Genomic DNA, 17,582 nt, shown 5'->3' on the forward strand with positions numbered 1-17,582 from the left:
ATCAATACCTGAAGAGAAATCAAAAGATGATGTTGACCACTCACTCCCCAAGAAAATGACCAGATTTCCCTTGGTATTAAGGGATCCTGGCAGTTATGGGCTGTGTATGGATGATAGAAGCAGTCATCTTTGCAACTCACATGGATGTCCATGGGGTGACAGCCATGTTGAATTGGACACCACAAGACTCCCAGTCCACGCAGAAGAGTGGGCACAAGTAGTGGACCGCATTACAGAAATGTAGGCTGGAGCATGGGTTTCCCGCAGCCCCTTCACTTTCCACTTTATTCTCTGGAGTCCAGCCAGGGAAGAGTCCCTGTTGCTTACTCCTCCAGGCCTTTTGCTCAGCCTTGTTAACTTGCCTATCCTTGTTAACTCTATGTTCCTCATTGCAATCAGCAACGGCACCTGCTGAATTAGGTGCCTATCTATTGGGCCAGGTTGTAACCCAGCCTTACTCTTTTCATTCATCCACAGAACGGAGCTGCCAATTTAATCGTATTTCTCCCTCACCTTCTAGAATAGAGGGCTGCTTTGCTAGCTTGCCAGAGGTCAGACTTATATTAGCATGGGTCAGGTCCTGAAGTGGTCCTAAAACCAAGACTTTATGAGCATGGAAGATAGATGTTGAACTGAAAGCCTAGGCTATTATTAAAATTATTGACCGGTGAATTATCAGGAATGTGGATGGAATCATGTGTATACCAAGACTCTGATCAAGGACAAACAAGCCGTGTTCACTTTGTCTTAGAGGGCTCATATCCATACACTTCCGTGTTCCGTGCCATCACTGTCCCGGGCAGTGCCACCAATGGCCCCGTCACACTTTACCAGCTACTAATGGGACTCATCCACTTCCCTTGCATACTCCAAGAGGAACATGATTGCGGCTACATTTCTTATTCATCCCTGCACCTTCAGCATCCTGATTAACATCAGCTCACCAGTCAGCAGCGCTGGTGAAACGTGGAGCATCTTCTTCAGACTGGGCTCCCGTTAGAAAGATGCATGCTCACCTCTCTCTCTCCTTTCCTCTCAGGAACACTCACCGCTGGAACACAGACTCCAAGTCCAACCAAGGCACCAGCCCCTAGAGACTCACAGACAGGTGAGACTGCATGGCCAAACCAAGAAACTCCATACCTTGAAGGAAAACATAGCCTAGGAGGAAGGGACACAGTGGGACGAGAGAACCTGTAAGTATTCTGTCACTGATCTTGATTAGAGGGAAAAAAGCTCAGACATTGGCTTGGTGCACTGTGCATTTGTGTGATTCCTTTCCCTTTGGCTGTCATTTCCTTGTAGATTTTAAGAACTCTTATCTTTGGAGTGTTGGGATTCTCTGATTCTCTGGGTAGTAGCCCAAGGTCATCTCATTTTAGTTTTGGAGAATCTTCCTCTTGCTCTTTGCAGATGCTGTCCCTGCAGAGTGGCCCTTCGCCCCTGAGTCAGAGTCAGGCCTGGTCTCAGCAGCCCATCAAGTTTCAAGTGAGTAGGAACATCCAGTCATTGCTTAAGCTTGTGTTTTCTTGCACGAGGTTGTACAGTCTAATAAAGAGGCTTGTTTGATAAATGTAGACTCAGACTGCTAGGATGCAAATCTCAGCTCATCTTCTTTTGTGAGGTGTGGCATCCAGGATTAATTCACCCGATTTCGAGCAAGAACAACTGCAATTACTGTGAGCACTAAAAACGTCTGTTCTCTTTATTCCTGTCTGCATGGTTTTATATAAGATAATGTGTACTGAACTGACTTGGGATTTTAAAGCTCTATGTTATTTAATCTGATCAATGTTCACTGAGTGAACATCTAGGAAAGTGTGCTGATCACTTTGCAAACAGAAGCTGGTTGTTTGGTTGTTAACTGAGCAGGGAGGGAAGAAGATGTAAATGATGGCTCCAAAGTCCAAGCTTTATTTACTGGATGTGACTCACTGTGGCTGTGTTTTAAAGGATGCCCTGCTGGCTACATCCCTGAACACTCCGTTCCCATGGGTTTGAGAGGCAGAGACTTCCAGAACTCCCAAGACTTGAATTTCTTTTCTCAGCTCTTGGCTGTCACACTCTCCTCTTTTCTGTGCTGTCCGCTCGCTATGAATGAAATTGAGACAAAGTAAGACCTTCAAAGTTGGTCAGGTCCTCAGGCCCCGCCCCCTCCTGAATATCTTTCTATACAAGCTTCCTGACTGTTACAATGCTGGTCAGTCATATGTCAACAAGGCATTATTAACTTGCTGGAGCCTGAACAGTCTCTTGTTTCATATATCGTCAGACCCACTTCAGCCTTCACAACATCCAGTGAAAGGTGAATGGGCCTTTCAAACAAAGACCCAATTGTGTTAGCAAGAAATTGTGTCTCTGTCTCCTAGGACATCCAAAGGTGGTGCCAACAATAGTCAGGTTGTGTTCTAGAATACAATTTAACTATATGTACATCTATAGCTGTATCTATATAGCTGTCTCTGTCCATCTGTCCTTCCACCTATCCACCTGTCCATCATGTATCATCTATCTGTATATCCTTGGTCATTTCTGCTGATATTTCTTCAATACCTGTCTGATAGATCGCTCTCTACCTACCTAATGTGTACCATTTTCATTCTTTGTCTATCATCTGTTCCATGAAGTAGTCACTGCATAAAATGAAGAGGCTCTGACATCTTTGAGTAAATTATTTTGCTCATCCAAAATATTTGTGGTATGTAGAAATCAGTCCTTAAGGATACTGATTATATGGTGGAAATGTGATTCTTAAGAGTATGGACCTGGAGTCAGTTCCCTACAGAATCATTCACTCCCTACTCTGTGACATTGGAAAGTACCTGGTTCATAGTGATGCTAAATGAAATATTACTTGAAGTTTGACAGTGATATGTAGTGTAGTGGCAGTTAACATTTCAGTAGACCTGTGGAAAAATATTTTGTTTCTATATATTTTAAATATCCTTAGTTTTATGAACCCTTTCTCTACTTGATAAATATTACTGATAAATTACAATTTAAAAATTCTCAGACTGGGTTTAGGCTCAGTTGTAGATGACTTGTCTAACATGCATGGAGACTTGGGTTCCATCCTTAGTACCACAAAAAGTTTTTAAAAGTCTCATAAAATTTATAATATAACACAGTCAGTACACTAAAGATGTTCTTTAACTCATTACTGGTGAGGAATCCAAAATGGTCTTAAATCTATACCAATGCAGAAACTGAGATTTACAAGCCAATATAGGGAAGCGATTTCACACGAGCTTGCAATTGATAACCTATAATAACAATAATTCTTCTTTTTTAAATGGTGCAAAATCAACAGTCATTTACATAGCTAAGAACAGGAGCTATCTGCAGTGTTCTCAGACAGCAGTCATATATTAGTATTAGTTAACTTGTACCCCTTTAGGACTATAAAATATTGCTCAATGGGAGAACAGTTAAAGAGTTTCTTTCCTGGGCTGTGGGGTGACTTGATTGGCAGAGTGCTTGCCTACCACGCATGAAACTCTGTGTTCAATATCCAGCACCACATAAATTGGGCATGGTGGTGTATGTATGCCTGTAATCCTACAAATCAGAGGGTTGAGGCAGAAGGATAAGGAGTTTTAAATTAGTTCAACTATATAGCAAGTTTTAGGCAAACCTGAACTCCATGAGACTCTCTATCAAAAAAAAATCAAATCAAAAACTTCATTCTCCAATAAAGCCAAATACTCCCAGAGTATTTTCTAGGCAACAATCATAGCTACACTAAAGAGAAGCCACTGTTCCTGTCTGCTCATTTCTAGACATTAGGTCAGTTTGCTTGATGGTGATAGGTGGCCCCTCCTGGGTGATTGTAACATCCTAATATAATTCAGTACTGGGTGAGAAGCCCTATGAGAGGAGGACTCTGATCCTTTTTGTTTGTAGCTGTATTACTACAAGTCTGTTGGTGTCTGGCGCATAGAAGACTCTCAAACAATTCAATAAATAAATCAAGAATAATAGTTATTATTTGTATCCATTTCATAGCAGGAACATTGCCATATGCTCAGCGTAGAAGGATTTCCTGACTCCTCCCAGTTTCTCTGCATGCTGGGTCTGAGTCTCCTCATTCCTCTTGTAAGGGGGCCTGGGTGCAGACTCTGGATTCAGTTTCAGGAGACCCGAGAGGATGAGATCTTTAACAACTCTATTTTTTTTTCTTTGCTTAATGTTTGTCTTCTTTTCCTAAATACCACATACTAAAACAATAATGAAAAGCTGGTTGTGTGATACATGATCAACCTCATCCTCAAGGAGGAGCACTCAGCACTGGTTGTCCAGCGACCTGGCTTGCTAGCTTTATGTTTGATCCTACCATTCCCTTCGGTATTAACTTCTTGTTGTGGGAACAAAATACCTGACAAAACTAGCTTAAGGAAAGAGGTTTGTTTGGGCCCGCAGTTCAAGGGTACAGTCCACCATGGAAGGGAAGCCATGGCAGTGGGAGCTGGGAGCAGGTGCTCAGATTGTGTCTACAGTTGGGAAATAAAGGGAGGTAAGCCCTGGTGCTCAGAATGTTATCTGCTTTTCATTCGGTCCAGAATGTCACCCCATAAAATGGAGCCACCCACACTTAAGATGGGTCATCGCACCTCCATTAATCCAGTCTAGGTGATTTGCATCACACTTTCTTGCCTCCTTACACATGTTGTGCACATGTGCGTATTTATGTACATACACATGTATGCACATGCACACATACACACAACATATCCTCTGTATCTAAAGCATTCTCCATTCTCCCCCAACCAGCTATCCCCTTGCAAGATAGTAAGGTATCCTCTGCACCAGAGATGCCCTTCTCCCAGTGCATCTGTGTTCCACACTTGGGATGCCTCTCTAGAATGTGCTTCTCAGAAAAATCATGCCTGATCTCCCTTAGAAACCCAGTTCTCATCTTTCTCTTTCTCCTGAAGTTCCCACAGTAGTTCCACTGAGCAATAAGGAAACCACACTCTCTAGAATGTCTGTTTCCAACCTACCTGAATTAAGGGATAGACTGAACTCACCTGTCACAGCCTTACCCCAGGGAAGATGGCTTGCTAATCTTTTATTGGTTTCACATGTCTGAGATTGCATGTTCCAGGGTGTCCTCAGCCACTCCTCAAAGACGGGGCCATTACAGAAGCTCCCCTACCCCTGCCCATGAAGAAACTCAACCCATGCCTGATGGAGCTCTGTCGCTTCTTCCAGCAATGTCTTTGTGCCAGCCGAAAGAGAGATCTCAGTTCAGAAGCCATGAGGTAACCTGAGACAGTGAGCCCTCTGTACACCCTATAGTTATAGACTTCTTATTGTGTGTGGTCTCCCTGTTAATGACCAGATAGCCAGGCATGAAATATTCCTAGGCAGGTGATAGTTGACCAAAACGAATGTACTCTACAGTGTTCCCCTTACTAAACTGTTGTATTCTTGCGATCTATCACGGGGCTTTGTTCATCTCTACAGTCTCAAAGCCAAGTGCAGGATCTGGTAAATACACTTAAGCTGAGCTACACTGAGCTAATTCTATCTGAGATAAAGTGAGAAGAGTCGGGTGGAGCTGAGATGAACTGATTAGGTTGAATTGAATGGCATTAATTGATCTATGTTGAGGTGAAATGATTTTGGACAAAGCGAGCTGGGCACAGAAGAGATGAGTTGTGCTTAGATGGCCCAGGTTAAATAAGGTTAAATGAGATGATGAGTTGAGGGCAGGTGAGTTGAGTTGAGTTTGGATTCAACTGGGATGAGTCACACTGTATCTGGTAGAATTTCCACGGAGGACTTCGAATGTCAGTGTCCTCCACTTGATGAAATTTTCTAGGAAATTGTAACCAGAACATTTGCTTATCTAAATTAAGGCCTTTTAATTCACATCAGGTGTCACCTGCCAGATGAGATGGTTGTAAAAATAAAATCGGAAGGCCCACCACACTTCATTAAGATGCTATGGATATTGATATGCTCCTGCCCTTAAATACCAGTAGAAGATGATTCTGAGATGTATTCTTGGTTGCTAAATCCAGAGGAAAATGCAGAGAAATGTATAGCATTCCCCAGTAAGCTGAGGACTAATTTCTCAATTCCTTAATGTTAATCTTAAAAGTTTCTTTATATTTCTGCATTCTAGATATAAGTGTCTTTCTGAGGTCCCAGCCTCTATAAGAACTCTACACCACAACTCAGACCTCTCTTTCCTCCTGTGCTCATGTCTTTCTTGCTCCTGGCTCTCTGGGTCAGTAACTGTTGAGCAGACACAGGAGTGCCTCTTCTTGACTTTGTTCCTTTTCTTCTCTTCTAACCTGTTTGGGACCAACTTCAGGTGTGAATTTGCTTTATTAAAGCACCTAGTTATTTCTGTTCTCCTGGCAGGGTCCTGACTCAAATATTGGTGTTTCTGACTATTGGAATGCTAGTGTTTTCTGGCACAGGTTGGAGTACCTAGGATAAAATCCACACCATCAGGCTGTAGGGGTGGTTCAGTGGTTAAGAGCACCTACCTAGTCTTTCAGAAGTCTAGGGTTCAATTCCAACGCACCTGACCCAACCACCTCAGATGCCAGATGCGTCACAACATGACAGTGAAAGTCCAGGCTGAAACCTCTCTTTTTTTTTAATTTATTTATTTATTAAAGATTTCTGTCTCTTCCCTACCGCCGCCTCCCCTTTCCCTCCCCCTCCCCCAATCAACTCCCCCTCCCTCGTCAGCCCAAAGAGCAATCAGGGTTCCCTGCCCTGTGGGAAGTCCAAGGACCACCCACCTCCATCCAGATCTAGTAAGGTGAGCATCCAAACTGCCTAGGCTCCCACGAAACCGGGAAATCAGAGAAGCATCACCTTTCACGATAGCCACAAAGAGCATAAAATATCTTGGGGTAACACTGACCAAGGAAGTGAAACCTCTCTTTGTAACAAGCCCATGGTCTCTCCACTGCAGAATTCTGAAGCAGCACTTAGTGCCTCAGACAAGGAGCTGTGGATCACTTTGCAATGCATTTGCTGTATGGCTAGCAATAGGGCTCTTTTACTGTCTTTCTCTCGCAAATACAAAAGAGCATCCTCACTTACAGAACATTTACACATTAGTATGGTTCAGGAACTTCACCCCACACCTGTTATTTCACTTAATCTTGTGTTATTGCCTTTTACTTGCATAGTAAGAAACTAAGGCATAGAGAATTAAGCACTCAGCCTAACCTCACACATTCTAATAAACCGTAGAGATCTAAGATTAAAGATAAAAATAAACCTCATTGGTCTCAAAGGCTGAGCTCTTTCCTAACAAGTATACTTCTCTACCTTTTTCCCATAGTCTATAAAGATAAATAGAGGGTTCCTTGTTGTAAATAAAGGGCCCTGTTTATATTTGTGTAATTACTCTTTTTGATCCCGACTGTCCTCTCGCTGTCCTCACAGGAGAGTGAGTACTCCACCTCTGCTTTAACATTTAGGTATTGCCTGGACTACTATTCCTGGTTCCTGAGGAATTCAACGCTGATCTGTCGGAGAGTGAAGAGGGTGCCCCACTCTCACAGTAAGTACCTGGCTTGCTGGTGTGGTAGCTCAACCATGAATGAGTACATCTGATGAGAGGGTCTGGTACGCTCACAGTTTGTCTCACTTTGGCCAGGTCCAGAAGACTGCTGGAGCTCATGGAGTCATTATCAAGTCCCGAAAGACTTGTGTTCAGTCAGCCTTAGTGTTTACAAGGAGTATAGAAAGCTGTGGAGCCAACTGACACAGGCTACTGCCTCTGTGTGAACCCAAGTCAATCCCTTGGCTTCTGAGTTCCCATGCAAGCTAAAAAGACAAACAAAAATGAAACAGAAGACAAACCCCACACAAACACTGAAATTCTCAACCAAAGCACATGCAAATAATTTAGCGCACAGAGGACTTGACGTCCTAGAGGTGGGCCCATGTCCCTCCATCCTTGTCCCGATGCCTTAATTGTGCACAGAAATGCCCCAAATCTCCCCCAATCCCACATAAAGGGGTGAGGGACTAAACTGGTCTGTCCATTCCCAGCACCAACACTGAGCTATTTCATCATCTCATTGACCTTGACTCTCTGGCCTTTTGAAAACGATGGCATTCTATTACGTCCTTGGAAAACCCCTTCTGATATGAGCCAGGTGTTCACATGGCCCAATCTTGTAATGTGCCATCTTTAACAAACAAAGTCTAGCCACCAAATCTTTCTGTATGGAGCAATGAGATGCACAGGATCGGTGCCAGCATTTCTTAGACACTTCTCTTGCTCTTTTAAGCCCCCACTATTTCTCACGTCTCAGATGTCTGCCTCTCAGTCATTCCCTATTCTTTGTTTACAATGTTTCATTCAGAACCTCTCAGAAAAATCAAGCTTCCTTACTTCCCTGTTTTCTTCTGTGCCCTCCACCGATTCTCTTCTTTTTCCTTCAATTCTTCTACCTCAAACACGAGTTCCCCTATTTCTGATGCGCAACCATCATCTCGTTATCTCCTTTCCTATTCCTACCACCATCTTCATTCTACACTGTAAAAGCCAGACAGTGGGGTGAGGGTTCCGGCATCAAGGGTAGAAATCCCTTGCTTTGGTGTATGGGCATAGACTAGGACAGCCTATCCGCACATCACCCAACATCTCATCTCTCCTCCATCCCCTGATGCAACTTCTAAACACACAGCAGGCTGTGTTTACTGATCAACATGATAATGAGTTTAAATGATCATAAGGCAACCTGGGGAGATGAGATGGAGACAGTTGGGTGCCAGAAAATCAGCATCTGGGCTGAAAGTAGAACAAACAAAAATAGGAAAAAAAAAAAAAAAACAAGGCTGTTCGTTCTTCCACTCTGCTGCTGACTGGCAAGGGGCTCTGACAGGAGTCCCCTAGAATGTACTTGCTCTGCATCTGCCCTCAGGAGGAACCTGAATAATGGCTGGTACTATTCGATGTTTGTGTCTCTGGTCTGATGCAATCTCAGTGTCCTGATACCCTTTTTGCTCTTTCAGCCTTGAAGCAGAAATGCCTTGAGAATGTCTGCAAGTCCATGTGAGCGCCTCCCAGTGACCTCCCAGTGGCACCAAGGCTTCACCCTGGCTTTGTTCTAGCTTGACTGCATTTTCAGAATCCAGCCATGCCCCACCCACGTCATCTATAGAGGGAAAGGAGCTTCTTTGGAGGCATCAAGCTTTTCTCTCCTGTCAGTCTGTGTCATGCACTGAAGGCAGAGGTTACGCGATCAGTGGAGTAACGCCAGGCTTCTCTGCTGCTTCAGAGCAAAGGAAACCTATGATTTAGGTTCCAGACCTACCATTATGCCTGCGGCAATTCACATACCAGGAGTACCTGGAGAGAGGATTCATTTTAGTGTGGACACAGCATTCCAGCATAGATACCTGTGCAAATTCCTGAAGGTGACTCAAACTTGGGACTTTTGGTGGACGACAACAAGAGGATAAATTGAAAAGGCCTGAGTCTACTCCAGTGCTGTGCTGGTGGTGAATTCTCGACTGTACACAACTAAGCAGGCTTGTCACGCTGCAGCTTCAAGATTCTCTCCCAAGGAATAACCATTGAGTCTGTGAAGATGAGATAAATACAGCCAGTTTTCTAGGGACTAGAAGGATGACCACCTCAGTTAGGAGTCAAAGAGATGTCCCTTTTATTATGTGTAAGTTAATTGGCTCGGACCTTTCTTATGGACAAAGTTTGGCTGTCAAGTGTAACAGGACTTAACACAAACGACACAATGTTAGCAGCAACATTGTGAGCTTAAAACCCAGCATGTAGGCCCCAACATCTGCTAAACAGAAGATCTAATCCGTCAAAGACTTAGGCCATAGTCTCAGGACCCAGGGGAGTCTCTAAACGTGTCAACCTTTCTTTCTGACTTCTGTAGTTTTATTTCTCACTGGTTTTGCTAACAAAGCTACTATTTTTATGCAGAAAAAAAAACAAAGAAAGATGAGTTTGGGGCTGCATGATTTGGGCAAATTCCTCATACACTTGCCAGCTGGCAAGCAGCACAGACTGTCTGTTCTTTAGTGGTGTCTTTTTTCTCTGGTGAAACTGTCTCACAACAAAAGGAGGGCCAAAGCTCTCCAGAAAGCAACTGGTCATCTTGGATGGGCTGGTGGCTCAATCTAACATATGAAGTTGTTTTCTTTTTTCCTTCCTTCCTTCCTTCCTTCCTTCCTTCCTTCCTTCCTTCCTTCCTTTCTTCCTTCCTCTTTATTTCTGAGATAAGGTTGTTTCTCTGTGTACCTCTGACTGTCCTGGATCTCCCTCTGTAGACCAGGCTGACCTTGAACTCAGAGATTTGTCTGGCTCTGCCTCCCAAGTGCTGGGATTAAAGGCGTGGCACCACAACTACCTGGCTACAAAGCTGTTTTCTTGAGGAGAGCCCATGTGGATCCAACTACTCCATTCATTAGAAATAATGACCAACCATGACTGAACCTTGAAAAACCTCAAATGTTGGGCATCTTTGAGGCCTGTGCAGGGGTATGACATATATATAGTACTGAGGACAAGAGCTCAGAGGACCAGATGAGACCAAATCTTAGCAGTCACACTTCCTGTGTAACAGCAGCAATGGTGGGAAGGGCACAAAGTCCACATGCAAACTGCCAGCCCAGTAGTGAGTCCTCTGGTCTCTAGAGCCCCAGGAAGACTTAAGCATATCTTGGTTTATGTAACGGCTATGGAGAGCAGCAAGCTTCAGTAGATGTCACAGAACTGGGATTCTAATTCATGGATATGTGGCTACTAGTGCTTAACTGATTAGGTAAAGAAGCCCCAGGTGACCAAGTAAATTGCATCATTGCCCAAACCACTTTATTAAGCTACATTCTTCCTGGAATGAAATGGAGGAGGTTTTCTAATGTGTTCCATATCCCAAAGACAAGCTAGGTTGGCAAGGGAAAGAGAAGAGGGAATAAAAAGGAAAGAAGTGAAGAGGGAAAGAGAGGGAAAAGGTTAGAACGGTATAGCAGGAGACAGAAGGAGAGAGGGGCAGGGAGAGAAGAAAAAAATGTATGTGCATCGGAGTCCCAGGATCAGTCTCTGTGTGCTTTGCATGCGTGTTTTCCTCTTTCTGCAAAGTTCACTTCCAGGCTCATGTGAGTAGGGAATTCAGTTGCTTTCCCAATGAAATCTGTCACTAAACTCTCATTGAGAACAGCTCTGTCATCTTCTGTGCGCCTGGGGAAACTTTGCTTTTACTTTACTCTACCTGTTGCAAGGCCTTGCTGGCTGGTTGAAGTTATAGTCTCATGGCCCTGCAGCTTTTCCCAAAAGCTCAACAACAGGGAAAGTCCCTTCCTCTCCAGCTAAACTTCCTGCCTCTACCTTGTGCCTTTATTTGGAAAATATCCCTGGGCCTGGAAGACTGGCCTTATCTGAAAGCTGTGTCTAGGGCAGATGCTTGACTTATCTTTAGCTTAAACACTGGCACGTATTCCTGCTAGAAGTCTTGAACTAGGAGCTCTGCTGTAGAACCCTACTGACACGCGCACAGCCTTGTGATAGGAGTGAGGGTACCCACTTAAAGAAAATTAGGGTTTCTTCTCAGGATCCTCAATCCTATGTATTCCTTATACACAGGAATGAAGTTGAACAGATTTCCTGAAGTCTGTCTCCCAAGGGCTGTCTCCATCGTACCCACAGCTGTCTTAAACCCTGGTCCCTGCTTTTGCTCCCTCCACCCTTATAGAACAATGCAGCCAGTGACCCCCAGGAAGAAAGAGAGCCACATCAACCAAGAAAAAAGCGAAATCTACGGCTCTAGAGATTATTTGACATTTTGACAATATCTAGTTACATTGTTTAGAGGGTATGGTAGTGGTTGTTTCGGGCATTTAGTTGGTGCATGGGAGATCTTTCAATGCCCAGCGCATTCATTCATTTCCACAGAAAAGAATGATTTGACCAAGAGTGTCAACAATAGATGCTAAGATACATTCTTTGAGTTAGATATTTTTTACCCCTCCCCCAATGAAAAAAAAATTGCCGGATATAAAATCTCAAGGAGAAACAATTTGTTTTGGCTCGTGGTTTCAGAGGACTTTCCTTGGCTCCAGGTGATTGACACATTGTAAACACATGGCAAAAGGGGTTTTTGCCCAATTGCAGGCTAGAAGCAGAATAAGAAAGAGAGACAGAGAGGCTGAGAGGGCAGGAGAGTGAGAGAGACAGATAGAGACACATACAGACAGGCAGGCAGATGGACAGACAGACAGACAGACAGACAGACAAAGAAAAGCCAGGAACAAGATCTCTGTCTCCCAGTAATATACTAATGTACATCCTCCAGCTAGGTCCCACATCCCAAAGCTTCCAAAATCTTTGGGAATAGTGCCACTAGGAGGGAACGAAATGCACAATACGCATGTCTATGGTGGGGGGGGGCGGTTCATATTTAAAGCATAACAGCATATTTAAACTATAACATATTTAGGCTCTAACATGAGGAGGCTATGGTGGAAAATCTTCAAATTCCTTACAAATGTCTAGAACTACCCTCCTGGACAGGTTGCTAATTCCTTAGCATCATACCATAGCTATGCTCTTGAGATGCTGAGAACACGGGTTTGACTGTATTGAGACGTGTGCCCCCATGGACCTGGCAGCTTTAGCAATGGTGGTTGGTGTAGGAGATCCTTCTGTTTGTGCGTTGCTTTCATTGGTTAATGAATAAAGAAACTGCCTTGGCCTTTTGACAGGGCAGAACTTAGATATGCTGGGGGGGGGGCGGCTGAGACAGAACTAGATGCTGGGAGAAAAAAAGGGCGGAGAGAGAAAAGCCATGGATCTTCCACCTAAGACGGATGCCGCAGAGTAAAATCTTTCCCAGTGAGCCACTGCCATGTGGCAATATGCAGATTAATAAAAATGGGTAAAATCAAGATATGAGAGTTAGCCAATAAGAAGCTAGAGATAATGGGCCAAACAATGATTTAATTAATAAAATTTCTGTGTGGTTATTTCGGGGCTACACTAGCTGGGCTGCCGGGACAAAAAAGCAGGCCCTTTCCCTGCAACAGTGACTCTTCTGGGTTTATGAAAAAATACTGAAGCCTGGATAGCTCCAGTCCTCAGTACACCGACATGACCTAATGACAATTACAGGCAGAAGCTCCAGTATACAAGGACAGCTCCATCTGTGGAGATTCCAGTGGACTCTGCTGCGAAGGCTCCACTGACCCCTGATATAATCATCTGACCGGTTCTGTTCCTTCAAGAGGCAAAGCTGGAACGAGAAGCTCAGAGGGTTCATGGCCAGGCTGACTTGATCTGTGCCTAAAAGAACGGCATGTGTGAGCAGGGACAAATATGTCTAAAATGCTTGCTTGAGTTCCATGCGCTTGCAATTCTCTCCTCCTAAAGTCACACAAACAGCCTGGTGTGGTGGCTGTAGGGGCAAGGACGGAGTCCTGGAAAACGCCAACGGCACACTGTTGGGAAGGAAATGCTTTACACAGTATCCTGAAGAAAAGAGAGGACTCTGAAGAGCTCCTGAACCAGTAGGATGACCTCCGTGTACAGACATGGAAGCCAAGATGGAGCTAAGTAGGGCTGGCAGCAGAACCTAGGCTGCTTAATTTTAAAGCTTTGCTTGACTGCATTCCACAGCTTGGACAAAAAAAAAAAAACCCATAAAGGAAAGAGAAATCAAATTCCCATGTCTAAGCAGGCACTCTTGAAGAGTCACCTAAGATATTCTCGTAGCAATATTTAGGGAAGACAAAGCCTGCCTTTTCCCTAGCAAGGGAGTCTGTGATTTTCAATATTTTTCATCCTCTAGAGTTGTTCCTTTGTGACCCTTAGACATAATCAGGGAGCCTGTGAGACATGGCAGTGGGGTGGGGTGTGTGAAACAGGGCAGCCATTGTCCTTTAATTAGAGCTTGGGTCTCCCCGTGGGGCTCAAGACGGGACTGTTTAATATGGAGCCTTCACCTGTGCCAAGATATAGCATTATGATACCTCCTCCCTCTGATGCAGCTCACCTGCCAGAGTGCATGAAAAGCTCCTGGTGTGAGTGGGGGGGGAATGTGCTCACATGACTAGGGGGCTTTGCCTGGGCTATAAAAGACTGTTCCCATTTGCTCAAAGCCAAGCATCCTTGGATCATTCGATAGTCGTTGAGTGAAGCTTCACTTCACGGTAGGTACCTACTTCTTGTGATGGTGTAAAGGGATAGAGAGAAGAGGAAGAGATGGGGGAAGATGGGGAGGCAGGGTCAGGGAGATGGGAGAAATAGAGGACAACAGGGAGAATGAGTAGAAGAAGGACGAGAAGGGAAGAGGAAAGAAAAGAGAAATAGTTGGAGGGATAAGTGGGTGGATGAAAAGGAGAAATAAAGGGAGGGGAAAAGGAGTAGAAAGGGAATAAGGGCTGGGCATTTAGTGCTGTGTGAGTTCTGGATGTTATAGGAATACCAAAGGCACTCTGGATCCTTGTAGAAGAAGACGCAGTGTCAAGTGGGCAGCACTTGCTAAAATGCACTTGGAAATCTCCCACCCTACCTTCCTACCACACACCTCACTCCAGCAAGGGTCCCACAAGCCTGTGGGTCAACAACTGCACAGGGCACCTCATGTGGGTGGGTGGTCCTGAGCACAGAGCTCCAGCCTCGTGGTTCATAACAAGACCCTCCTGGTTCAACTTCATGAATCCCATAAGAACCCATGCACTGGAGAATGAGCACCATCTGTCCAGCCGCAGAACCTGACTACTCTAGCCCAGTCAGCTTGATGTGGCTCCAAGAGACAGGCTAGTGGCCAGGGATTAGCTGTTAGGAGGTAGCCTTGTAAGCAGGATTATCCAGGCGATGCCTGCCAAGAGCAATCTTGAGATACACCTTGAGGTACAAGACAGGCCTCCTGACTGAATTGTAGCAATAATCACGAGGCTGCTTATTTATTTTGGGTCATGTGCCTGACCAGGGAGCTGAGTAAAGGTAATATCCACAAAGCAAAGACTTTGGTTAAATTGGTCAGTGGTATAAAGCATGGACACTGGCAGTTGCTTCCCCTGTGCCTCTTTTAAAAGCAGTTCAGTAAGTTAAGACCTAACTGAGCCTCCGGCTTTGTCGAAAAAGAGACCTTTTTTTTTTTTTTTGGTCTTAGGGTTTAGTTTTTTGACAGTGTGTGGAGCACCTGACATAATCATCCAATAAATGCAAGAAATAAGATCCTTAAGTTTACAACCTAGTTAAAACTTTGTATAGAAAATGCATAACATTTTATAAATATACATGTATTCACCATCTTATCAATTTTCAAAGGACAGCTGTGTGGAGCAATTTTTTTTGTTTTTGTATCATCCTCTCCACTGTCCACTTCCAGAATTTTTTTTTTAATTCCCCAACTGAAACTCTACAAAACAAACCCCCCTGCTGGCCCCACTCTCCTCTCTGATAATATCTTTCTTAATCTAGAATAATGGTGGAGTCCTGCTTATGGTCAGGTGCTTTTCTCATTTGCATTTCCATAAATACATCCTAGGTACTAGAACTTAGTGGTTCTCAACTTTCCTAATACTGCAACTCTTTAGTACAGTTCCTCATGTTGTGGTGACCCCCCCAACCACAAAATGAATTTTGTTGCTACTTCATACCTGTAATTTTACTACTGTTATGACTCGTAAATATCTCTGTGTTGCAATGATCTTAGGCAGTCCCATGAAAGGGTCATTTAACCCCAAAGGAGTCGCAATCCGCAGGTCGATAAGTGCTATCGTAGGAGGAAGTAGTCAAGTGGCCTTCATTCTATGTAGACTGAGCTGATGGCCAGCCGGGGAAGTACACTCCTGAGACCTGGGTCAGAGGTTTTAACTAGACCCTCAACTGTATTTCCCAACGAGGGGCTCCCATACAAACAGGACAGAGGTCAGCACGAGCCTTCTGCTGCAGTGCAGTCCGCTGCTGCAATGTCGATCGCTGGTGCCAAGGAGCTGCTCAGGTTCTTCAGTTATCACAGCTTGAGGGTAGAGGGCTAACTCACTTGGGCCCCCGCAGGAGCTACCCAGCAGGCTCTACCACTGTAACAGTGTTGGCTAGGAGTCAGGTACATGGGGAAGTGGGACCTTTGTACCATAATTCTTCAGCCTCCAAGCTTCAAAGGCTTCATCGTGAAGCATGCAATTAGACTGGATGCTGCCCGTGCGTGGTCTTTCCAAGTCCACATTACAGTCGTCTCTCCTGGGTAATGGGAACGGTAACCCATCAGATGCCATAAGCGCTAGACGACGACTGGATTGGCAAGGGTCTGGTGGCCTCTTTCTTGTGAGTCTGACTTAATAGGGGGCCTCCAGGCCCCCCAGGAAAGGCATTTCCTGCACACTAGTGGAGGTCCTAGCGCTTAGCACAACTCTTTGGGAGACTTGTCTCCCAATTCATTTCAATATGGCTTCAGCATGAAAAGGGGGAGGCAGGCAGAGCTGTGTCTGCAGAACTGGTTTGATGTTGAGAGCTCATCTGTTCTAAATGATTGCAGGCAGAGCATTGTGCTGAAGGAAAATCACACAACAGCTTAGTCCGATCGGGATTTTCTTGCATTCAAAACACATTCATTTTGCAGCCACAAGGGGCCATGCTAGAGGCAGGTTCATAGAACAGTGACCTTAGAGCCCACGAGGTCTTCTCACTCCGGGCTCTCTGTACTAAACTGAGTTCCTAGACAGGGTAACTCCAGCATGACAACCGCTAACGTGTGGAGCACCGCCTTTGCAGCTAGAAGAACCCATCATAGAAAGGGCCTCTTCTCCTAGGTTGATAACCCTGCAGAGGGAACACTTGAATCTAGCTTAGTAGTTTAGAGGCTTCCATATGCCCTGTTGGCCAAGCACCCTTGTGCAGCGCACAATATCTACAACCCTATCCAGCAGTCCTGTATACAGTCTGGATCATGCTGTATCATCGTTCATACGATGCCCTAAAATCAGGTTCTAAAACAGAATAAGCACAAGTCAACCGATCATTTCCCACTGCTTAGGGAATTATAACTAGGGGGAAAAGTATTTCAAAACCCCTCTGGTCTCCTTTCTCCTGTTAACTATACTGTTGTTGGACGTTGGCGTGCCTGTTGAAATCAAGTACTTGGCGATCTGCACACAAGAAAATGTGATGGGATTCCAGGACTCTCGTTCCTACCTTATTCCTTTGTCCATAGAGCAACCCTTAATATCCTAGGACTTTAACCAGATAATCCAAAATGTTCAAAAACTAAGGACAAAAGGTAGTGCTGCTCCAGGAGAGGACCATTTGTTGGGAGGCAGCGCCCCCATGTGGTCCCCTGGTTTATTTAACTCTGGAGTGGTGTTGGTAGGGTTCAAACCCACCTCCCTCCCTCCCTCATGCTATGTCTTCAGTAAATTCATGTGGAATAAATGCATGAAGGAACAAGACACTGCCATGTCTTTGGGGGAGAACACAGCTAACTTTCCATGTTACTGCTGGGTAAGCTGAGTTTCCATGAGGGAACACTAGCTCTTCATGTCAAAATTGCTAGTTAGTATTGAAGCTGGGACAGAAATACTTTCAGAACTGGGGCCTTTGGCACAAAGGGGGATGAGAAGCTTTCGGTGGGTCT

The 17,582-nt window shown here is 44.7% G+C and overlaps 1 protein-coding gene across 1 annotated transcript in view; it reads left to right on the forward strand.

The window, feature by feature from the left end:
- The window catches only part of Hhla1 (HHLA1 neighbor of OC90), a 30,463-nt gene extending 21,422 nt beyond the window's left edge, over window positions 1–9,041 (forward strand). Inside the window, exons 13-17 of the mRNA XM_050144947.1 lie at window positions 1,040–1,108; window positions 1,414–1,488; window positions 5,105–5,261; window positions 7,452–7,534; window positions 8,998–9,041. Coding sequence (XP_050000904.1) covers window positions 1,040–1,108; window positions 1,414–1,488; window positions 5,105–5,261; window positions 7,452–7,534; window positions 8,998–9,041 — 428 coding nt within the window. The remainder of the gene's footprint in view (window positions 1–1,039; window positions 1,109–1,413; window positions 1,489–5,104; window positions 5,262–7,451; window positions 7,535–8,997) is intronic.
- Window positions 9,042–17,582: the final 8,541 nt, after the last annotated feature.

Source organism: Alexandromys fortis, unplaced genomic scaffold, assembly GCF_014885135.2.
Source record: "Alexandromys fortis isolate MF-2015 unplaced genomic scaffold, M_Fortis_MF-2015_v1.1 scaffold_2_1_26212458, whole genome shotgun sequence".
In the NCBI taxonomy this organism is placed as follows: Eukaryota; Metazoa; Chordata; class Mammalia; order Rodentia; family Cricetidae; genus Alexandromys; species Alexandromys fortis.